The sequence below is a fragment of the Trichechus manatus genome, unplaced genomic scaffold (genome assembly GCF_000243295.1).
Source record: "Trichechus manatus latirostris isolate Lorelei unplaced genomic scaffold, TriManLat1.0 scaffold00029, whole genome shotgun sequence".
In the NCBI taxonomy this organism is placed as follows: Eukaryota; Metazoa; Chordata; class Mammalia; order Sirenia; family Trichechidae; genus Trichechus; species Trichechus manatus.
Window position 1 is genome coordinate 7,660,430 of NW_004443965.1, and position 24,339 is coordinate 7,684,768.

General features: G+C 37.5%; 1 protein-coding gene across 8 annotated transcripts in view; it reads left to right on the top strand.

Moving 5' to 3' along the window:
* Nucleotides 1-2,327: 2,327 nt before the first annotated feature.
* The window catches only part of POC5 (POC5 centriolar protein), a 46,542-nt gene continuing 24,530 nt past the window's right edge, over nt 2,328-24,339 (top strand). For 3 of the 8 annotated variants that reach the window (XM_023729504.1, XM_023729503.1, XM_023729502.1), the window contains exons 1-8: nt 2,328-2,535; nt 7,141-7,236; nt 11,679-11,820; nt 15,926-16,012; nt 18,578-18,783; nt 20,086-20,262; nt 21,962-22,066; nt 23,721-23,900. In XM_023729504.1, the coding sequence (XP_023585272.1) occupies nt 7,153-7,236; nt 11,679-11,820; nt 15,926-16,012; nt 18,578-18,783; nt 20,086-20,262; nt 21,962-22,066; nt 23,721-23,900 (981 nt within the window). In that variant the 5' untranslated portion in view covers nt 2,328-2,535; nt 7,141-7,152. Of the gene's footprint in view, nt 2,536-7,140; nt 7,237-8,554; nt 8,640-11,678; nt 11,821-15,925; nt 16,013-18,577; nt 18,784-20,085; nt 20,263-21,961; nt 22,067-23,720; nt 23,901-24,339 lie in introns of those variants that run through there. The other 5 variants (XM_023729501.1, XM_004374486.2, XM_023729507.1 and 2 more) reach the window with 5 other exon arrangements.

Sequence of the window (24,339 nt, forward strand, 5' to 3'; positions counted from 1 at the left end):
GCCTGCTGAAAGTGAAGAGGACTTGAAGCACTTACTGATGAAGATCAAAGACCACAGCCTTCGGTATGGATTACACCTCAACATAAAGAAAACAAAATCCTCGCAACTGGACCAATAAGCAACCTCATGATAAATGGAGAAAAGATTGAAGTTTTCAAGGATTTCATTTTACTTGGATCCACAATCAACACCCATGGAAGCAGCAGTTAAGAAATCAAAAGACGCATTGCATTGAGCAAATCTGCTGCAAAAGACCTCTTTAAAGTGGAAAAGCAAAGATGTCACCTTGAAGACTAAGGTGCACCTTACCCACACCATGGTGTTTTCAATTGCCTCATATACATGCAAAAGCTGGACAATGAATAAGGAAGACAGAAGAATTGATGCCTTTGAATTGTGGTGTTGGCGAAGAATATTGAATATACCATGGACTGCCAAAAGAACAAACAAATCTGTCTTGGAAGAAGTACAACCAGAATGCTCCTTAGAAGCAAGGATGGCAAGACTAGTCTTACACACTTTGGACATGTTATCAGGAGGAATCAGTCCCTGGAAAAAGATATCATGCTTGGTAAAGTTGAGGGTCATCAAAAAAGAGGAAGACCTTCAACAAGATGGATTGACACAGTGGCTGCAACAATGAGCTTAAGCATAAGAAAGATTGTAAGCATGGTGCAGGACCAGGAAGTGTTTCATTCTGTTGTACATAGGGTGGCTGTGAGTCAGAACCGACTTGATGGCACCTAACAACAACAACAGTGACAGGAGGGCCCAGGGATAATGAATCGGTAACAGAGTATATAGAGTCACCACATGACAATTCAATTAAAAAAAAGCTAATGGTACCAGTTATAAATTTATATATTCATATAGGACTTTGTCCTTTATAAGGATGAGGGAAAAAAGGGGTGGGCAAGCATAGTTTATGCTAAAGAAACTGCTGGTGCTCTTTTTACTTCATTTGCTGTGTAAGTAGAAGTCTGACTCTGCCAACATATAAGTAGGTGAGACCCAGGTTAACTCATCTCTATCTATAGAAAGGGATCACTGGATGGTGCAGACTGTTAACACACTCAGCTGCTAACTGGAAGGTCGGAGGTTTGAGTTCACCCAGAGGCGCCTCAAAAGAAAGCCTTGGTGATCTACTTCGGAAAATCAGCCATTGAAAACCCTACGGAGCACAGTTCTACTCTGACACACACAGGGTCACCATGAGTCTGAATCAACTACGTGGCAACTGGTTTTGTTTTGTTTGCTTTATCTATAGAAAAAGAAACAAATACATCATCTTCCAGGTAACACAGGAAGCCTGAAAACTCAGCATGGTGTACTCGAGGGTTTGAACCCTTTGCCGCCTGGATCCTTAGGTCCCTCGAGTCATATCCATTGACCCATTGCCATAGAGTCAATTTTGACTCATAGCAACCCTGCAGGACAGAGTAGAACTGCCCTATAGGGTTTCCAAGGAGCAGCTGGTAGATTCAAACTGCCTACCTTTTGGTTCATAGCCAAGCTCTTAACCACTGTGCCACCAGGGCTTCACTATGTTGATTAGGAGTAGTGAAAGAGGACATCATTGGCCTGTTCCTGGTCTTAGGGGGAAAGCATTCAGGTATCTTTATGTTTTTCTAGCTATAGCTCCTGCCAATACAAATTGAAAGATAGACATGTGATATATCTATGTGATAGGCATTTCAGATTTATTAACTCATTTCAACTCCCTACAACCCTGTTATGTGGATAGAATTATCCAAGCTCGTACGGTGCCAGAGCTTTATTATGTTCTAATTGTAAGGTCGATACTCATTTCTCCAGAAGGGCCTGCCTTGCAGTCTGTTGCGTTTAAGGTCATTAACAAAATCTAACCCAGCAATTTTTTAAAGTGTGGCCCGCAGCCCTGGGCATCAGAATCACTGGGAATGTTTGTTAACAAACCAGATTCCCTGGCCCCACCCAAGACCGAAGAATCAACAGAGAGGGGTCAGGAATTAGTATTTTTAAAAAGCACCTTCAAGTGATTTCTGTTGCAGGTAATCTATGAATGCAAATTATTTTTATGCAGACTGAAGTATGAGGATCACAAGCCTAGAATATTGGCATTGTTGAAAGCCAATAGCATACCACCTCAACCGATTTAAAACAGGCACAATTATCCAAATTCTAATCTCAGACTCGCCTCAATCTGCACCCGCAGAACACAACCGAGCACGCGCAGCACTCACTCCCGGAGCGCTGGGTGGGGCTCCTTAAGACCACGCCCCCTCGGGACGGGCCGAAGCAGGGGGTGGGTCTCGCTTTAAAGAAACCAGATTCCGTCTTCCCCAGAAGCGGTCCAAAGCCCCGCCCCCGACACTGGAACCAATCAAACAACAGATTGCTGAAGCTCGGGACCAATGCACAGGGCTGTCCTTAATTCTTCTTTGCAGTTTGAAACTGTCAGGTTGCTCCTAAGGTAGCAGCTATACTCGCTGTTTTAGCGGCGACTCGGTGGTGAGACGTGGAGTGGAGGTCGGGTTTTGTCGAGAGCCGGTGACGGTGGGTAGCGGCGCCCCGGGAGGGCCCCGCGTTTCAGAGTGAGGTAGCGGAGTGGGGGTTCAAGCTCCTGGGCCCGGGTTTCCGCTGCCGGGCTGCCACACGGAAGGGCTGAGGGCGTCTTCCCGAGACGCGGGCGATTTAGCTGTTCTGGGATTGCTTGAGGTTCCAGACATTTCTCCTCCAAGGCGTCGGGAAAGAGGGCAGGAGCGAGGGCCCACCAGAGGTATAGTGGTACTGTCGCCATAAGGTTCTGGTAATTTAAAGCATAGGGAAAAAAATCATGCATAAAGCTTTATTGTTTTTAAGTAAGAATTTGATGAAAACAAAAATGGATAGGAAAGAAGACTGGAGAAAACTTCTAATCCTATGCTTACTTGCAACTGCTTTTTTCCTCTTATGTGGAGAGGGGCTGGCGTGCCCCGTCCTTGCTTGCTGCTAGGACCAGAACGGGCACAGGTGACATCACCCTGCTGCCAGCTTGCACGTTAATTTACTAATTGGGGTTACATTTGATTTCCCAAATCCTCTCCCTACCTGCCAGGTAATTACCAAGATATAATTTGATTTCTCTGGCAATAGAGAAACACTCAAAACTTTTTATCCTGTGGTTTCCGATACCTTGGGTTAAAGAACACTGAAAATTTAGTAAACTGCGGTGCATCTGCAACTCATTAAAGCAAGTTTCATTTTTCTTTTTTGTTTCTGAATCTAGAAACAGTGAGGAAAATGCTGCTATTGTAGGGTTTTAAATAAACTCTCGTACCTTGTTGACATCAAAGCAGGAAGAATGGAAGACTTACAGCATATTTTCAAAAAATGCAATAGTTGTTTTGTGTGGGCAGTATATATATTCAGAAACTCATTTTTGATGTCTAATCATACTCTTCAGCACCACCCTACCCCTACTTGTATTACCTACTCAGTCTGCAAACAAATAACTAAATAAAGAAGTGAATGAAAATATAAATAGACCGAGTTACCACCGTAGTGGATATGAAGTCAGTGAAACAGCAATTCCTTGTTGCAGATGTATGTGCTTACTGTATCCTTCCTAATTGGCTTATCTAAAGACGGTCATGTTGAGATTTAGTTTCCTTATCATATGTTAATATATACAAAGTAATGTTTATTAAATAAAGTTGAAATTACCTTTTAAGGTCTTCACAATCTAGCTCCAATCTATGTTTCCATTCCAGTATTGCACTCTTCCCTGTATCTGCGCTTTTTACCTCAGTTTACTCATCTCCCCTTTGTCCTTCATCCCACTGTGTTTGAGACCTGTTGCACTTCCCACTGAAATTGCTCAGGCAGATGTCACAGCAACTTGATTGCCAAATTCAGGGGAGTCTTCAGTCTTCAGTTAGATGATGCTGCCTTCTTGAAATTTGTGATTCTACTCTCCTAGTTCTCCTGTTCTGACTTTCTTTTCAGTCTTCTTTGCTGGCTCCTCTCTTCTCTTTAAATGTTAGTGGTTCTGGTTTTAACCCTCTTTTGAAAGTAGTGGTCCTTAATTTATTAGGGTTATAGTCCCCTGTGAACACACATTGAAAGGTAAGGATCCTCCTCCTAGTGAAATGCATATGTGCGTTTATACTAAAAATACTGCGTGTAATTTGAGTGTAAGTCTCTCAGGTTAAGAACTCTTTCTCAGACTCCTTTGTTTCGGCAGTCCCCATTGTGTTGATAATTCCTCGGTATTATATGTCCAACCTACACCTTCAATACAGGACTGCCACACTGCATAATTCCGGGAAGCACCATTGACATTTTAGCCATTGCGAATAACAGTCCTTAGAGTTGTACAGTGCGTAGCCAGTGTGGCCATATACTGCATACCTGCAGCTTCACCTCAATGCCTCAGAAGCACCTCATACCCAACATATCTGATATTAAAATCATTGCCCTTCCTCCCAACATGCTCATCTTCCTACATTCCCTGCCTTGGTGAATGGCACTATCATCTATGTCACCCAAGCCAGAAATTAGAAAACCATCAACAGTTCTTCCTTTTAAGCACTTAACCAATTATTGGTCATGATCTTTTATTTGCACTGCCATAACACAACTGACACGTAGTTGGACCCTCCGTCCCTTTCCCATTGCTACCTCCTAGATTGAGGTCCTTATTTATCTCCTAGATTACTGCTGGAGGGAACATTTATATCATGGACTACTGTAGCAGGCTCCCAGTATATCTCTCTTCAGTACCCCACCTCTCTAATCTGTCCTCAAAAATGCCAGATTGATCCTTCTAAAAGCTGAGCCTGCTCATGTTATCAAACTTCCTAGAAGGAGCCCTGGTGGCTCAATGGTTAAGTACTCAGTTGGCAACCTAAAGGTCGGCAGTTCAAACCCACCAGTGGCTCCATGGGAGAAAAACCTGGCAGTCTGCTCCTATAAAGATTATTGTTATTGTTTGCCATCGAGTTGATTGTGACTCATAGCGACCTTATAGGACAGAGTAGAACTTCCCTATAGGCTTTCCTAGACTGTAATCTTTATGAGAGCAGATCACCAGGTCTTTTCTCCTGTGGAGCTGCTGGTGGGTTCGAACCACTAACCTTTCAGTTAGCAGCCGAGGGCTTAACCATTGTGCCACCAGGGCTCCTTCATGCAAAGATAACAGCCTAGGAAACCCTGCGGAGCAATTCTTATCTGTCATGTAGGGTCACTATGAATTGGAATTGACCTGACAACACACAGCAACAGGAGGCACAAACAGTTTGCTCTCAACTGCTAACAGAAAGGTTGGTGGTTCGAACCCACCCAGCGATACCACAGAAGAAAAGACCTAGCGATCTGCTTCTGTTATGATTATAGGCAAGAAAACCCTATGGAGCAGTTCTATTCTGTAACACATGGGTCTCCCTAAGTCAAAACTGACCCGATGGCATCTAAAAACAACAGCAGCAAATCATGTTATCACTGGTTTAAAACATTTTAATGTATGTTTCAGGATGAGACCTGCTTGTCATTTGGGTTTCATCTCTTGGGGTCGTTCATCTTCTCTATAAGAACTTTTTCTGGCCCTTTCCCCTTCTTCACACCTGTAAAGCCCCGCCTCAGGAAAATGACTACTCCTACTTCCCTGATTTCTGCCTTTGCTGTTTTAAGGTCTAACAGCACTTTTTTTCAGCAATCAGTCATTTATATTAATGTACTTATCTGGTCCTCACTACAAATTGTAAAGTCCTTGAGGACAAAGACTTTCTTCGTCTTGTATTCCCCACCAATATCTTATACATAACTGGTGTTCAGATATTTTGAAGTCATTATTTGTCTTTTAGATAATTTGTTTTTGTGTTACTAAAAGTACTTTCATTATCTGTGTTTTTTGAGTTAGGACTTTGAACAGTTTTTCTATACATTTATTTGAATTTGCTTGTCTTTATAAGCTTAATCATGTTATCAAGCTTCTACAAAGAGCCCTTGAAATAATATTCCCAAAAGGTTAGTTTATGAAATTAAGATTATTTTTTCAAAGTTGACCATACATTTGAACTAATAGCAGCAGCGGCAACACCACTACCCCTTTGAAGAAACACACAAAGAGTAATTCAGTTGTTATAAATAAGTGTGTTAATTTTTTCCTCTTATCTCACCAGTTGCAAAGGGTAGGCCACTGGTTATTTAAACACTTTTTGATGGATAATATGAATTAATAAATTGATGAACTATTTGATTCAGGTGATTTTAGTACTTTATTTAGTTATCCAGTTTACACCTAAGGAATATAACCTTTGTAAACTACTATGGTCTTCTTGGCAAAAACAGAGACTGGAAAATATATCTTTGGACGAAGACCGTGCATCAAATTAAAACTATTATTGTGGAAAGAAGGGGAGAACAGACGTTAGGGACAGCCAGCAGTCTGCCACACCTCTCAAATGCAAAGATATGTTACCCAAGCTGTTTTCAGGTCTTCAGGAGACCTCACAATCCGTTGCCCTCAAACTAGCATTATTCACTCTGATTTTAGGGGTGGGAAAGGAAGGTGGTGAATGACAGGGGTTTTGTCTATGGCCAGACCTTTGCAGGAAATATGGAGCCATTGTTTCAGCAAAGAGTGAGAGTGTTCTGACCATTTCCTGCCTTTCCTAGAGCAGTCTGTGATCTCCTGATGAGGTATACCCCCACCCTTGCTGAAATCCCGACAGGACTTTTTTCGTATTATTTGGGAAAAGAAGGGTTCTAAGCAGGGAGTTTGCACAAATTGTTCATTCTCCCTTGGTTCAGTATCTTACAGCAAAGTGCGCACTAAGTTGTCACACATTGATTCAGAATAGTGATCACAATCTTTCATTCTCAACAGGCCCCGGTAGAGATTTTTCTTAGAAACTACCATTTTTCTTTACCCGTCAGGCATTTGTCTTGTCTCCTTGAGTACATTATAAACTCACTAATGTTGAAGATTGAGTCTTTAACTATTTTTCTTGCCCAGTGATTTTTGCCTACAGATGCTCAGTATGTTGAATGATTTTAACATATCACATGATGATGGTTTGCAGATTAGGATGCTGTTGCACTTAAATGTATCTAGAAAGCAGTTTGTTGTATTTTAAGTATTGAGGGAAAAAACTAAAGTTAGCTTCTACTATTTTATAGTATTTGTGCAGAATGTCATCCGATGAGGAGAAAGTCTCACCTCCAGTTTTGCCACATGACTCCGATCGAGGCAGTTCTGTCTCATCAGATCTTCAGGTAGGAAGAAACGTCTAAATTTGTCGTGACTTTTTTCTTTTAAAGAAGTGATCATATGAGGGAAAAGTTGGAATACATTTTCGTTCATTCACTCCATTTACAAAGGAGTCTTTCAATTTACAATAATGTCAAACTTTAGGAATTACTTTACTAACTTTGGGAATTACCCTAAGTCTTAAGGCAACTAATGCTGCCATAACAAACAAACAAAAACACCCCACAAATGGTTGGCTTTAAAGAACAGAAATTTATTTTCTCACCGTTCTGGAAGCTAAAAGTCCAAATCGGCATCTTGGTTGTGTCAGTTCTTTCTGTGGGCTTCTCTCCTAGTTGTTGGTGTCTGCTGGAAATCCTTGGCATTCCTTTGCTTGTAGACGGGTCCTCACATGGTATCTGTCTCCCCCCATGTGTGTCTTTGTCTCTATTCTGCTCTTTTTTTAAGAGAACTGTTCAGAAGTGATTGGTTTATTCCAGTATTGCCTCATTAGCATAACAAGAAAGCCCCTGTTTCCGAACAGGGTTATATTTACAGGTACAGGGGTTAGGACTTCAATGTAACTTTTTTGCGGGGGGAGGGGACACAATATATAACACCTTACTTTTTTTAATTCAGGAAGTAATCAAGAAGTCTTCAAATACTTTTTGTACAAAGCCTTCAAAAAACACAGTGGGAGAAGCTGAAAATTTCAAGAAACACTTTTTCTTGAAATTTCCTCATTGTAGCTGGCTGTCATGAATCTGAATTTCACTTTTAATGCAAATTAATACAGTATCAAGCCATCCAAAGTTCTGGGGCTTTGAGTTCCCTGTGTTCTACTCTCTGAGGTTCTAGTCCTGTTGCCACAACATTCACCACATTCTGCTGCCCAGGACCTGGACGTTGACAGATAAGTTGGATAAATTGACTACAGGAGGTGTGGTTTTTACATGAAACGCTTTAAATTTCTTTTATTTTTAAATGTTTCATTATCAAAAATATGTATTCAGATTTCTACAGTAGATTTTAAATGAAAAGAATACTGACATGGTATCTCTTAAGTTTTATATTTAAATCGCTTAAGAGGGGAAAAGCTAGGTATTATATTTCTATCTAAGAGTAAGTTGTTATTGGCACTATATAATAATGAGAAAAGCAACAGGAAACTTTTTTGAAAGAAAAATATTCTTTTACTTGAAATTATGAATTTAGAATTAGAAGGTTATTGGGAAAATGTCTGAATATTTACTAGGATAAAAGTAGTCTGTAATTGTGACAGAGGTGTTTCTACCCTTCCCTTCCTTTTGATAGAACCTCTCCCACTTAGCATTTTCTTTTTAGGTAATAGTGTTTTCCTGAGCCCTTCATCTCTGCCTTATCAAAACTTCCTTTAAGAAAGAACCAACTAACGTATTTATACTAAAAGGTAAACACCTTGTATGATCTCAAATTGTCATTTTGTCGGGAGTCAAAGCTTTAAATCAAAAGAATAAATCTCTACAGTGGAATTTAAGAGTTGGGGGAAGCACCTTCTGGACATACCAGAAATCATCTTGTGTTATTGGTTACCTGTTCATAATGTTAGCCCAGCAATCACTCTGTTTATTAGTAACGCTCAACTTAACATTTAATATAAAAGCCCTTCATAAGTCAATATTCCTCTTAAGGGGTTTTTCCTTACTATCTCAGTTACGTGAATACTTCATAAAATTAACAATGGTAAATGCTAGAGGAATAGGCAGAATCCATGTTGCCTTATTCACTGGTAACTTTCTCTTAGTACAACTCATCCAAGTTACCCTTGACCTCAGCTGGTCCCTGATACGTATGGGTTGAGCTATAATTCATGGTCATGTCAGTTCAGCTGTTAGAGGGTCAAAATTACAAGTTTTGGTCGTGACTCTAGAATTCTTATTTAATTAAGTCAGGTTATCGTTGACAATTAAGAAAGGTAGTATCATTTATTTTGATCCTTAACAGAATAATAATCCATTTTGTATCTACATTTATGAAGTTCTAAGATAGTTGTTTAAATAACTGATCTTTAAAATCTTACCTTAAATTAAAATAATATATGTAGATTGAATATTATTAATATATACCTATTTACCTCCTCTTTGAGTCATAGTGCTTGTTGTGGGAACTTTGAAATGTATGTTTAGATCTTTTTTTTTCCCTTTTCCAATCTAGAACAGAGGTCACACTAGGAAGCCACAAGTTAAAGCCACTGACTTCCACTTCTACCCCCCTCTTCCCTCCACCTTACAGGCTGAAAGTGCAAGCTCTGACTAGTCACCTCTAGTTGTAATTGCCACCAGTAGAGGAGACTCTAAAAGGTTTCTAGACCTCAAAATTTTAAGACAGCCACATTTTTATATGTTCTAAGCCAAAATCAAAAGTATAAATTGGCTGTTCGGGAAGTATAATAGTTGGGATATTGTTTTGGCTGCTTGGACAGAAACCAAGTAAAAGTGGTTTAAGCAAGTGGCTTAAAGTTTGTTTCTCTCTCTTGTATAAGTCTAAGCTGGTACATCATCCTGAAGTCATGTGAAGACCCAGTTTCTTCTCTCTCATTGCTTTGCCATGCTTTAGGGTGTTGGTCTTGCTTGCATCGTCAGAGCTTGCTCACTGCCACCTGTAGCCCATGGGAAGCTGGAGAACAGAAAGTAGAAAGCAAGTGGTTTCATTTTCAGGACTTGACCTGAAGTTGTTTGCAGTATTTCCATTCAAATCCCATAGACCTAAACTAAGTCTCTTAGTCACACCTAGCTGTAAGGGAGGCCAGGAAATGTAGCTGGATGGCCATTTGCCCAGGTCAAAAACCCTGAGGTTTTATTAACTGAAAGGAATACAGGGAAAATGGATGCTGCTGGACTGTTACCAGGCTCTAGTACAAAGAATTATTGTACTTGAAATTTTGTATATTATGTTAGTTTATAAGCACTGACTCATACATTCAGGTTATAAGAACCAGTGAATATCTTGCATATGGCTCCAAGTTATCAAACTGTTCAGGAATTTTCTTTTTAATAACTGTAAAACTGATATAGTTCAGGAATTATATTTTACAAATTTAAGGATATTTAAATCTATTTAAAGAATATTGTCAGCATAAAAATTAAATGTTGTATATTTGGTATTCTAAATGATTTTTTTTTCCTAATAGTCTTCTGCCTCAGTGATAACCATCATGTGAAGTACTTTTATTTTCCAGCAGGAAATGTAAATTTAAAATTCATTTGTTTATTGTCATAAAGGGGGAATCACTTAAAAGAATTCGACAATAGCAGTATGATGAGATTGATTTAGACAGCATTTCTGTCAATTCAGTTCAGCAGCAATGTACTGTGACACTTCAGGAGGTAATTCTGAGCATCAGTTAGCATTATACTTAAGATGCATCCAAATACTAAGACGGATGTGGCTAATAAAATGCTGTATATTGGATTTTTCTATATCTAAACTAAACTTTCTACGGAGAAAAATTAATGCATAAAAACCCTTCAGAATAATGACATTGCACATTCTTGGAAACCTTGCCCCCAATTTTTTTAATGCAAGGATATTCTCTGGGCCTATGCTGTAAGACTGCATTAGAAATGACTCATTTTTAATAGGAATATTTGTTGCATCAGTGAACAAGCCCTTGTGAATGTTGACTAAATTCCAGTATATTTTTTACTTCACTAATAGATAACCATTTGTTGATGTAGCTAAACAAATAGTTAAATATCTAATTAGGAAGTCCCCTTCCCCCTCTTTTTTTTTAACTTGCAATATTCCTGTAAAATCTACAATTTGTGACCAGCCATTTTTATCAATCCGTTCTCATATGCCACGATGTTGCTAGCAGGTAGAATAGAATAGGTTGCCATTCGCATTGTCTTTGTATCTTCAGTATTCGTTCTCTTCCAATATTTCTCTTATACTGTTTCCATGCTTATGTATGAGAAGAGACTCAGGGTTGTTGCAGGGGTGGCCAGAACCAAAACTCTCTGTCATCTCTAGGCTTTCCTATTGTGGAGTCTTTGTGGGCAACACCTTTGACCTAAATTTCAGGAAGAAAAGAAAAGCAATGGCTAGCTGGGTCTGCCTACCTGCACATTTCCCCAAATGGGGAAGAGCTCTCCTGTGTTGTAGGTGTTGATGGGCTTCAGGGAACTATTCTAGGTAATTTGGATGTCACCATTGTTAAACTGACATAGTAAAAGAATCTGGGTAACAAGATACTATCACTAGCGGGCATTTGGGTAGGTATATTTTTAGTTCATTTTTTGAGAAATTTACTTACTGTAATAGTCCTGATAATGAATAAAAACAAATCAAAAGTACACATTCCTTATTACAAGAGAACACTGTTTTGAGTACTGAAGTAGAGACATCTTTGACTATACCTTTATCATTCTTTTGCCTGAGTGTCCATTAAACAGTGTTATAATACATTATCGATTGTTGGCTTCTTTAGGAAGAGTATGAAGAACTGCTTCGTTATGCTGTAGTGACTCCAAATATTGAATCAAGTACCTCACAGTTATCTCATCCTAAGGGAGACGTGGTGCAAGATGTTAAAATTCCTACTATAATTGGTGATATTCTTCATAATCAAGGTTATGTATATTTTTCAAGATATCTCTTAATTTAAAATCCTATTTTAAAAATATTGAGTTTATTAATGATGCTGACTTATGATTGTGAAAATGCCTCTCTAGATCAGTTATTCTTCTCAGTCAGGCAGCAGTGTCTATCAGTATCCTCTGAGGGCAGATTTTAAATTTTAATGTTGTTCTGGGTTCTTAAATGACTGCTGGATTATTGTTTGAACTTCATTTGACTCTATTATGAAAAGTAATAAAGCAGTGTTATAGGAATTGCATGTCTCTTAATGGAGTACATTACATCTCTATTTGTTCTGACAGTTGTATGCCATGATTATCTGGGAAACTAAATGCCCAAAGCCCAAAATTAAAGATAGTCCATAGGTAGCCTTCAGAATCCCTTAAGTTTGTGAACCATGTACTAAGACTTTGTCAGTGGTATTTGTATGGGCATAGAGGATTGTCTAGATTATCATAAGGTGGACCATTTTGTAGATCATGTCAAAACAGAATTGAGAACCCATGCAAACCAGGATGTATGTTGATGGGTGAGTGAAAGGTGGAGAAGGGAGGATAAAGCTCTTTTCACCTATCTGTTCCTTATTCAGTAAAGTACAAGTGTAAGATCCCAAACAACTCAGTCTAAATAAGTGTTCTTTCCAAAGAGCACATGTTTCCTTTGGAAACACAGAAAGCCCTGATGTTTGACAGTTATCACACTGTAGGCCTAACTCCAAGGATCTCTGTCCTTGAAGGCACATGACACAGCCCATTCAGAGTCAGTAAGCTCCTGGGTTTCTGGTAAGTCACAGCCCTAGTGTCTATTGTTCCTCTTCCCCTGTAGACATGGAGCTGTCATTGCTCCTTAGTCTTTAGCCTACTGCATTGGATCGACAGATAGGACCAGAACCATCAAAAAACCTTTATTCTACTACTGAAACACTCTCTGCCCAAATGCTGTTTATCTTCAAGAGATGTAAACTTTGGATTTATTCCCTCCGCCTCAGTGATCTTGATCATGTTTGCTTACACACTGAGTATCTCAACATGCAGTTCCCTACTGAGCAAATCCAGACAAAGTGCTGAATACTCTCTTGTCTTATAAATGTAAACAGGCAAGTCAGCATTTTTAGCCCTGTGCATCTCTGCTGTTAAGGTGATTACCAAAAGCTTGTTTCTTTTTCCATTGCCAACAGTACTACTGTACTGTTGTTCCCACTGACCCAACACAGGAACCCTGTCCTTCCCCCAGCTCTTCAACATTTCAAGGTAATCACCTGGGATTTATGACCTCTGCTCTTTTCTAGCATGTAAGATAGTATTTATTTGTTTAGCTCTGCCTTTTCCAAAGAAAAGGATTTGAGATTAAACATAGAACATATAGTGAATTTCGTCTTTAGATGTCCTGATTTATAAGTAGATGCTGTTAGAATGTACTATGTAAATTTATCATCACATCTTTCTTTTTATTTTTGGTATTGCTGTTGTTTGGTATAAGCAGGATGTGTCAAAACTGGCAAAGTATATATAAGCCTCTAACAGCCATGCCTGGGAGCTTGTTCCCACTTTCCTTTTTACCATATATTGACTAGAAGTTCCTGAGATGGAGGCAAGGAAGGCCCTATTTTGGGGGAACCAGTGCCACTTTGGAGCCCTGGTGACGCAGTGGTTAAGAGCTACAGCTGCTGACCAAAAGGTTGGCAGTTTGAATCCACGAGCCTCTCCTTGGAAACCCTATGGGGCAGTTCTGCTTTGTCCTATAGAGTCGCTATGAGTCAGAATCAACTCAACAGCAATGCGTTTGGTTTTTTGTTTTTTTTTTTTAATGCCACTTTAGTCTGATGGCAGCTAGTGAAGAGCAGCAGGGCCCTGGGAATATCCAGTGTTGTAAGATAGCACATCCTTTTCTAAGTTCTAAGGTTATTCACTCACTTATTCTCTTAGCGTGAATTGCAAGCTATGGTAGACAGGGTTACATTTCACCCATATTTCATGGCCCACCCTGAGGAATGATTATGGTTCCCCACTTTCTTCAACTCAAGCATGGCAGTGTAGCTTGCTTTGGCCATTGAATTATGAGCAAAAATAAAGTGGGGCACTTCAGGCAGAAGCTTTAGGAGAGGGAACATGGTTTTGCATGTTCTCTTTTCCCCTTTACCATGGTAACTGGCAGTATTCCAGGAAGGGACAGTTTTGTCAACTTGGGTCCCAGAGAAAAGACAGTGTGAATGTTCATGATAAATATGTTAACATGAGGGAGAAATACACCTTTGTTGTAAGCCGTTGAGATTTAGGGGTTTCTTGTTAATGCAGCAAAATCCTACTTTCCTGTACCGACACAAACTCCTACTCTGTATATATAAGGAGAAAAGAACATGAGCCTTCCTGTCAGGAAGTTTATGTAGTCTATTTAGAAATACTTGTTATTGTTGTTAGGTACCATCGAGTCAGTTCTGACACAACGACCCCATGTACAACAGAACGAAACACTGCCCGGTCCTGTGCTGTCCTCACAGTCGTTGCTATGCTTGAGCCCATTGTTGCAGCCGCTGTGTCAGTCCATCTTGTTAAGGGTCTTCCTCTTTCTTGCTGACCCTCTACTTTACCAAGCGTGATGTCCTCCTCCAGGGACTGGTCCCCCCCGATAGCATGTCCAAAGTACATGAGACGAGGTCTCGCCATCCTTGCGCCTAAGGAGCATTCTCGCTGTACTTCTTCCAAGACAGGTTTGTTCGTTCTTCTGACAGTCCATGGTATGTTCAGTATTCTTTGCCAATACCATAATTCAAAAGCATCAGTTCCTCTTTGGTCTTTCTTATTCATTGCCCAGCTTTTGCATGCATATGAGGCGGCGATGAAAACAGCATGGCTTAGGTCAGGCGCACCTTAGTCCTCAAAATGATATCTTTGCTTTTTAACATTTGAAAAGAGTCTTTTTGCAGCAGATTTGCCCATTGATTTCTTGACTGCTGCTTCCATGGGCATTGATTGTGGATCCAAGTAAAATAAAATCCTTGACAGCTTTAGTATTTTCTCCATTTATCATGATGTTGCTTACTGGTCCAGTTGTGAGGAGTTAGAAATACTAGATATGACTATATAAGGAAATTATTTAAAGAATAATATATTTCAGATATATATACATACACACACACGTATGTATATGTAAATGAAGATAGGTTGGCTTCTTTAGAAGCAGACTCTGAAAACGAGTTTAAGGTAAAAGATGTTTATTCGGAATCAACATTTGAGAAGGGAAGGAGGACTGGGCAGAGGGAGAAGTTTATGACGTAGACCATCAACACTCCAGCCAATCCAGCGAAGAGTTCTGGAGCGAGTATTGCCCATCGGAGTATCCCCAATCAGGCTGAAATGGCCAGACTTTTGTACTCTCACCTTGCTCAATCACCAAGTGTGTGCTACCCCAGAACAGAGCTGACTGAGGTGGTCTGCAGATGAGCAGCAAGTCCCTCCTAAAGGGAATGGGGCGGGATCTAGGCAGTACATCTCCATGTGCATCGAAGACAGTAAATACTGAAGTGCCAGATTAGTGCTATAAATTCTTGGAACTGAATTCAGAGGAAGGAGCGGTCACTTGGGCAAAAGGGGTCAAAGAACCAAAACCCTTAAAACATTAGTAACATTGAGAATGACATCAGGAGGGGCACTCCAGTAAAGAGTTGGGACTGTTGACCTATGTGGCTAAAGCAGATCCGGGAATAAGTAGAGATAAAAGTAGAAAGAGATTTGGAGCCAAATTTTTAAGAACCTTAAATTCAGGCTAGGAAATGTTAGCTTTACTTGGGAGTAGGGGATTCTATTGAAAGTTCATGCTCTTTGTTAAGAAAAGACAACTGCATTTTTATCTTCTCAAACCAGTTCTTCCTGTACTTTATTCTCTCCATTTTGAGTTGATTAAAGGAACCAGCCTTTTTCTGGTCTCAGATTTTTTCTTCTTGTTCATTGTCTTAGTGTTACTATATCCTCAGCATATTGTGTTTTACTTGTTCTAAAATCTTAGTCATGTACTGCAGCCTTCTTAAATTAAGTATAAGTGATTAGGCATTTATTTAAGAATGATTCCATTGAATAAAAAAAATGAAAACCTTCTTTTTAGCAGGAAGTAACCTCGTAGTAAGAGAAACTGGGATGGAAGTTGGAAAAGGATGTGATTTAAATACTTCAGGTCATTCAAAGACAGATGGTATGACTTTTTCTTAGCTTGTTTTTATTAGTATGCATTTTGTGTTTTGATTACTATTATCTGTGTAGTAAGTGCAAAGATATAGTAATTTCAGCATATAATAATTTCAGCATATTGACAGGATTTTAAGATGCCTGTTGTTTGTAATGATTTTAAATGATAATATTTAAAATAATTTTTTAAGATTCCAAAATAGTACAATTAAGACAGGTTAGTGTGTGATAGTGTGTGGCACCCTTTCTTAAAACTGTGAAGTTAGAGGGCAAGCATTTTAGTGATTTAAGGGGATGTCGGAAAGTTTGGGCAATTTAAATTTATTCATAAACCAGTAGACTGTTACCAGATTTTTAGGCATTTGTGTACCAACTTAATGATGTTTGTCATGTCTCCATGCTACCTCTTCTGTTATTTAGTATTTTTCTTTCAGTATGCTAAGGGAAACTTTAAATCAGTCACTACTGAATATAACATAAAACTAGTATATACTTGTTACAAATAGAAGTGAAGATGAAAATAAGTACAACCAAAACAAACTTACTAAATTTTAGTTAAATATTGTTGTATTCAGCCTGAAGTCTACTCTTTGTTGAAGGAGGAGCTTAGCAAGTATTAAAGAGCTTTTAAAACCATACTAACTCCATATGGAGCCTTTTTCCTTGACATAGTCAGAATGATTAAAATAATAAAAATGGAATAACTTTTTCAACTTTGTGATTCAGTGTAATTTATGTGAGAAATCTATCCTTTAGTTTCCTCTTTGTAAATGAGAAGTCTTGGGCAATGTAATCTCCGAGAGCCCTAATATTACATTGTATTCTTATATTGCATGATTCTATTTTTTTTAAAAGCTGAATGTATTTATTAAAGATGAAAGAAAGCAGAGCCTATTGCTTTTCCCATGATTAGTAAAAGAAAAATATATTTTTTTTAAATTTTAGGATTTTTATGTAATCTGTCATTCTGCCTTATTCTTTGGGTTCCTTAACCATCTTTAGAACATTTAGGTAGTATTTCATGTAGTAATATATTTTTTATGTAAAACATGCAGATTAGGGAATGATTTCTCCTTTTGCAAAGAATTTTTGAAAGATTTGCTTTTAAGTAACAAGTTCTATGGAGCCCTGGTGGCACAGTGGTTAAGAGCTCAGCTGCTAACCAGAAGGTCCTCAGTTCGAATCCACCAGCTGCTCCTTGGAAACCCTATGGACAGTTCTACTCTGTTCTGTAGGGTCCCTATGAGTCGGAATTGACTCAACAGCAATGGGTTTTTTTGTTTGTTTCGGTAACAAGTTCTATAGTAGATTTATCTTTGATTCATTCAGTAAGAAAGAGAGACAAGCCCTTCAGTCATAGTTTTTAGGACTCTCACAACAAATATATGTGAGATATGATGACGGATAGTCTCTAATTCTAACATAAGTATGTGATAAAATATTAACTTTTCTATTTTGTGCTTCTTTAGAAATAGATAGCATTTCTCTTTCTGGCTCTGTCTTCTCCCATCCCATCCCCAATGTGTATAGTCAGGGCATGGGAATTATGTGTATATGTATATACCAAAACCCACTGCCATCAAGTTGATTCCGACTCATAGCGACCCTGTAGGACGGAGTAGAACTGCCCCGTAGGGTTTCCAAGGCTGTAAATCTTTACTTAAGCAGACTACCACATCTTTCTTCCATGGAACGGCTGGTGAGTTTGAACCATTGACCTTTTCTTTAGCAGCCGAGCACTTCACCACTGTGCCCTGTGCCACCAGGGCTCACTTATGTGTATACATATATATGTATATATTTCTTTTTTAACATAATATATACTTTACTTACTTTTACATTTAATTTTTTTCTTTCTGGTGAAATATATATAACAAAACATTTGCCATTTCAGCCATTTCTACATGTACAATCCAGTGACATTAATTACATTCCCCATGTTGTGGCAGCATCGCCAAGATGTATATCTTTCTTACTTATGTATATTGAAGGCTAACAAGGTGCCTTACAACTGATTATCTGATAAACTAAATTACTAGTCTCTTCCTACTCATAATATTGAATTTTAGTAGCATTAAGATCCATTCTGTTGTTGAAGATACAGTAAAAGTGATCTATATACTGGTACCCTAACCTTGGTCAATTTCTTAAACCTCTCTGAACCTTAGTTTTCTCATCAAAATGGGGATAATAATACCTGTTTCTTAGGGTAGAGTGTATTAAGAGAGCTAATCTTTATAAAGCTCTTATTCAGAAACATAGAGAGCACTTAGTAAATGTTGATGTGATGATGTAGATGATATTACTTACAACTATTGCTGGACCTGGATATATAAAGCATCCTTATTTGGGATAGAAGTCACTTGGGGACTCTGTAGGAGGCATCTCATGCAGGTCAGTCCTAAATCCATGACAGTACTGAAATAAAAATGACCAGATTAAGTAGACTTTCAGTAATTTCTTTGCTTTGTTATCTATGGGTAGCTGACATTTTCTAGCCTGTCAATATAACTCCTTACTAATGTGGATTATTTTCAGTTTGGCTTGACTGCTACAACTTTTTTATCTCTAGGGTCATCACCAGTGTCATCACCAAGGAAGCCCACTCACCCAGTCATGGATTTTTTCAGTTCACATCTTTTAGATGACTCTTCCTCACCATCTAATTCTAGTCATGCAGCAGATGTCCCTGAAGTAGTTGTGAATGATTTTCTTATTTCTGATGAAAACCTTCACAAGATGGAAAATGTACTTGATCTTTGGAGTTCAAGTCTTAAGGTATTACGTACAGGTGTTCACCAGTTGTGTAACAGCTCTACTCTTAAAGCCACTGTTGTCTCTTTTAATTAAAAAAAAAAAAATTTTTTTTAAATCATTAGTTTCCAGTGAAGATTAGTCCAGTGTCTTAAATCGGCACTTCTCAATCTTTAATGTACTTATGAATCACCTGGAGATCTTGTTAAACTGTAACTTCTTATTCAGTAGGTCTTGTGCTGGGCCTGAGATTTTGCATTTCTAACAAGCTACTAGGTGATGCTATGGGTTTAGGTTTTAAATAGTTGGTGAAAGAGCTCTGCGTGTAATGTTGAACTTCTCAGATGTGTTGAAAAGCTCAGTCTACATGTGATTGAGATATCTATTAAGCCTTTACCATGTTATATTTATGACTAATGGAAATGTCTCCTTTTATTTGAAACACAAAATCCAGTTTTAGCAATCTATATTCATTTTATAGTCACTCTTATAGCAACTACAATATATAAGTGATAAACCTCTAAAAATTGGTGATGTTACTGGCCTCTCAGTACAACAACTATTGCAGAAATAGTAAGTTGAGTTCTGTGGTATTTATATTTCTCTATTATTTGGAACATTAAGTTGTAGAAGTAATCTTTTAACATAGCTTCTACTATATTTTTGCCCTGAAACACATTTCCTACTTCTAATCATAATGTTAGTCCATTGGAGTAGTGTGCCACCAACCACTTAAACTGTTCTATATTCAGTAAACCATATTGTTAACCAGTTTTTAGGAAAACAAATGATTATTTGGTCTTTTTACGTATGCCAGTGAGTAGAGTAAAAAGGGATCATAACTTAGCAATTTGTTGTGATTGTTGCGGTGAACTGTTTGGCGAAGAAAGCATCAACTCCCATGATTTCCACTACCACTTCTATCTAAATGACCTCCTGGTCATATGGCTCAGCCCAGGCTGTAATCCTTCATTACTTTTTTCCTGATCCATCTTTAATAGGGACGTTTAAGTCCTTGAATAAATAAAGGGACTTGGTGAATTATAACGCCTGAATTTTTCTTAAATGACAGCAAGATTTCACACAAAGTACTTAAATGGGAGGGGGGGAGTCCCCTTGTGTGATGAATGTGAACTGAAAAGAGCCATGATTGTTGAACTTGGACACTTTTTCATTAGTATGTTCTGAGTTTTTAAATAACTCTTGTGTCGATTGCCTATTCTTTCTCTCTCTCTCTCTCTTTTTTTTAAATGTTTAATTTCAGGATAGTTTTAAGAAGTGGTATTAGGAACAAACTACTCAGTTGTCAGTATCCTTATTTTTCAGACAAACGTCATATCTGAACTAAGTAAATGGAGACTTAATTTTATTGACTGGCATCGAATGGAAATGAGAAAGGAGAAAGAAAGACATGCAGCACATTTAAAACAACTGTACAATCAGATCAACGATTTGAAGGAGCTGCAAAAAGCTTATGAAGTCTCCATTGGGAGAAAAGATGAGGTCTTTTTTATATCTGCTTACTTTAACTCGGATTCAGTAAATGTCTTGCTAGATAATAAATGCCAGAAATTCGTGGTTATTTAGGCCATATAAGATACAAAGGGAGTATCACTTCAGAAGTTGATAGCAAAATATATTCATAGCCATAGGATTCATTCTTCCTGTTAAACATACCAGTGTAATGTCATTTTATCTTTGCTGTCCACTTCATTGAACAAGTTTCCATCATTTTGATGTTTTGAGAGTACCTGCTAGATGTGAGTACACTTTTTTTTTATTCCTAATCTTTTCTTTCTTCCTGACTGCCCTTAAGAGAATGTCGGGAAACCAGCATCGCTCATATTTTAAAAGAGTTCATTTTAAGCATCTCAAATTTGATCTGTGGAATGATAGTCTTTTGTCATTTTATTGATAAACCCAGAAAACACCTTTTATTTCGCTTTTTGTTATTAGCCTCTTAAGAACTTTGAGGATAACGTTCAAGTCTGTATTAATTTGTGTCTCACAGCAGCACATTGAACAAAGCAGATGGACAAGCAATCTGTGGCTCCCTCTCTTCCCTCTCTGATACTCTCATGCGTAGGGTGGTGGCTTTCAGAGAAGAGGGGTTTGCAGCAGACACCTTAGCTACTTGTCTGGAAAAACAGCACTCAAACGTTTGAATGAACTAGATAAATGTTATGTTTTTTAAAATAAATGTGTCTTTTAGTTTTGCAGGGTGCGATGTAAAATTGAATACTTAATGTAGTTTACTCTCTTGAAACAATGGATTCTAATATCAGTTATTTTCTCTGTTACTTTCAAAACTCTGTTACAAAGTTTTAAAATATTTTACTTTTTTATTTTGAAGTATTACTCACAAAAAGAGAATATATATCATGTTAAATTAATAGAAAGTAATAAAGTGATTAGCCATGTGCCGCCATCCAGCTTAAGAACTAGAATATTACCAATATCTTAGAATGTTTGCCTTTTTCCTCCTCTGGGAATTATTTACAGAACCAGAATAAATGTATCTTAGTAAATAGTCCAGCTGACTAAGTCTGTTTTTAATGTGGCTGTTTTAAAATATGTATTTCAGTCATACATTTTTTGTAAGAGAAAATAATAGGATTTAGAAGCTTTCGTAGTTTTTTTAAAGGACAGGATAATATCACTAAATAAATACATGAAAATATAATTATTAATTTGCTTTTGTAAGTTTGTTGAATGCAGAAAATCAAACATGTATTGGGATACTTCTATACCCAAGGTAATAGCAAGGGCTAGAAAGAGATAATTAAAATCTGATCCCTGCCCTCAAGTTAAGTGAATAAATTATCATTAAGTAAATAAAGAATTTTTGTATATGTAACAAAAATTTCAAATGAATAATTATTTTTCTTGAACTAAATGTCAGTGACATTAATTTTTATGTATATAAACTTTTTATTGATGATTAGTAAGGTATACACATGGTGAAGCTTTTTTTCCTCCGTTCTTCTCCCTTCATTTATTGATATTTAGTGTATTCATGTGGGAAAGTGTTTTGGTCTTTTTCAAGATAATAAAAAGGTTACCTGGATGGATATAGTAGTGATCAATAAGCATTCTCTCTAGTATTTTTGATATATGAGAAAATCACTTTACTAATTGCTGTTATTGTAATATAATATTTTGTATAACCAGTCATAATAATTGAGTTAATTGCTGTTTGCAGGTGATTTCTAGCTTGTCTCATGCCATAGGCAAGCAAAAGGAAAGGATAGAGTTGATGAGAACATTCTTCCACTGGCGAATTGGCCATGTCAAATCCAGACAGGACGTGAGTATGAAAAAGAGACCACTGACAGAATTAGACTTTTTAACTTAAAAGTGTTTGGGATCACCTATTAGAACTCATGTTGAAGTTTTTAAACGACAGTGATTTAATGTGATTATTCATTTTCCAATCAGTCAAAATAAATCTACAACTTATTGTTGCTCTTATGTCAAAAGAATTTGATTTTCATATAGTTTGGAAAAAATACTTCTTAGATTTTGTAGACCTGTTGATACATCATTTGCTGCTTCATAGTAGATGAAGGTTGGTGGTTCACATGCACCAGATGCTCCTTGGAAACTGTATGGGGCAGTTCCACTCTGTCCTGTAGGGTTGCTATGAGTCGGAATCGACTTGACAGCAACGGGTTAACATATCACATGCTTCCTACTTGTAAAATGCCTGAATGCAACCTCTTCATAAGGAAGAATTACTGTATTTCTGCATTACAAAATAATACAAATGTTTGTTGTGTAGACTTGCCTTATTGTGAAAATCAGAGAAAACCATACCTGTATAGCTTTTTAAAGATTACCTTTAGTTTGTGTATAATTTAAACTTGAACACCTGTTATTTTAAATAAGACCTGAATCGCTGTCAGAACAGTGAACTGAGATAAATGAATAAACAAACTCCTGCCTCAAAAGTGGAAAAGTATTAGAATATGCATATATTCCAGAAATGATGGGAGTATAGAGACCCAAGAGTGTATGGGGGATGTGTGTGTATGTAGTATTCTTGTATAATGTCCGTACATTTAGTTTCCAACGAATTAGTTTGCTGTATCTTTGATGTATTTATATGATCATTTTACTTAAGTCAACATTAAAGCATATACTTAAGAAAAATCTACTATTTCCATGGAATAGAATTTCTCCTTTAAGAATACTTACATTTTTTTCATTATTTTATTAACCCCACTAAATTATATTACATCAATAATGTTAAAAAGATCTGTTTAAAAATGAGTATACCATATTTTGAAAGTACTTTATTAAGTAACGTAATGAGAATACATATTTATATTTAAATGTTAGCCAGAATAGTTGAGACTGCCATCATTTTTTAAGTTGCTTTTCAAATTTAAAAAAGTTGAAAATGGAACTACTTCTTCAAAAGAATTTAAATTTGTTGATACAAGAAAAATAGCCTATATTCCTATTTGGATCAGTTTGTCACCATATATGATGGCAAGATATGTAAATTAAATTAATCTTGCTTAGGATGGTGGCTACCAAACCGAAGAGAAAGCTGTCCCATCTGAAGCCACAGCCGCCACCTTTATTTTTTTGCCTTCTCCCTGTTATTCTCCTGATCCAGCTTTCAGGTGAAAGGTCAGGCAGATTTGTAGCTATGATGGCAAGTGAAGAGTTACTTATTTTCTTTGATTTGATGTTTTGTTTTCCCTGTTCTGATGAGTTGCATAAGGTAATGATGAGAACTCAGTCTCTGGACTCAGGTTAAGTCTGGCTTTACCCTTGCTGCTCTTCTGACCTAGGCAGTTCCATAACCTCTCTAAGCCTGTTCTGTCTGCAAGGTGAGAATACTATGATAATACAGGATTAAATGAAAATGTAAACAGCTTACCACGATTATTATTATTACCAATATAATTGCCAGTAATGTGTTTTTGAGGTTTTATATTACTTTCATTTAGGTTTATGAAGGTAAACTAGCTGACCAGTACTTCCAGAGAACTTTATTGAAGAAAGTCTGGAAAGCATGGCATTCCACGATACAAAAGCAGTGGAAAGATATGGTGGAACGAGCTTGTCAAGCAAGAGCTGAAGAAGTTTGTGTCCAGATTTCCAATGATTATGAAAACAAAGTTGCTGCGGTAAAATTCTTTTTAGTTAAATTTTTCACTTTCCTTTAATAACAGTAAAGAAGATGGGTAACACCAGTCACTGTTAGTTTTAATTAGACTGAGTAACCCATTTCTCCAACCCCATTAAATGCAGTTACACTAATAAGGCCGACTTACAGACTTATTTCTTCCTTTAAATAGCTATGACTGTGCCCTCCAAACTTGTGCTGAATCTTTTGTATGTACATTTCTTTCGGAAATATAAATCGCCCACAGGTACTAACATCTCTAAGACTTAATACTTTAAGTTTGCCTTTTATCCACCAAAAGTGAAGACCAAAAACAAAAATGTTTATCTTCATGTTAGTTTACAAACCATGTTCTTGTAACATTGGTAACAGTTTTTTTTTTTATTTTTTTATTGTACTTCAGGTGAAGGTTTACAGAACAAATAGATTCTCATGAAACA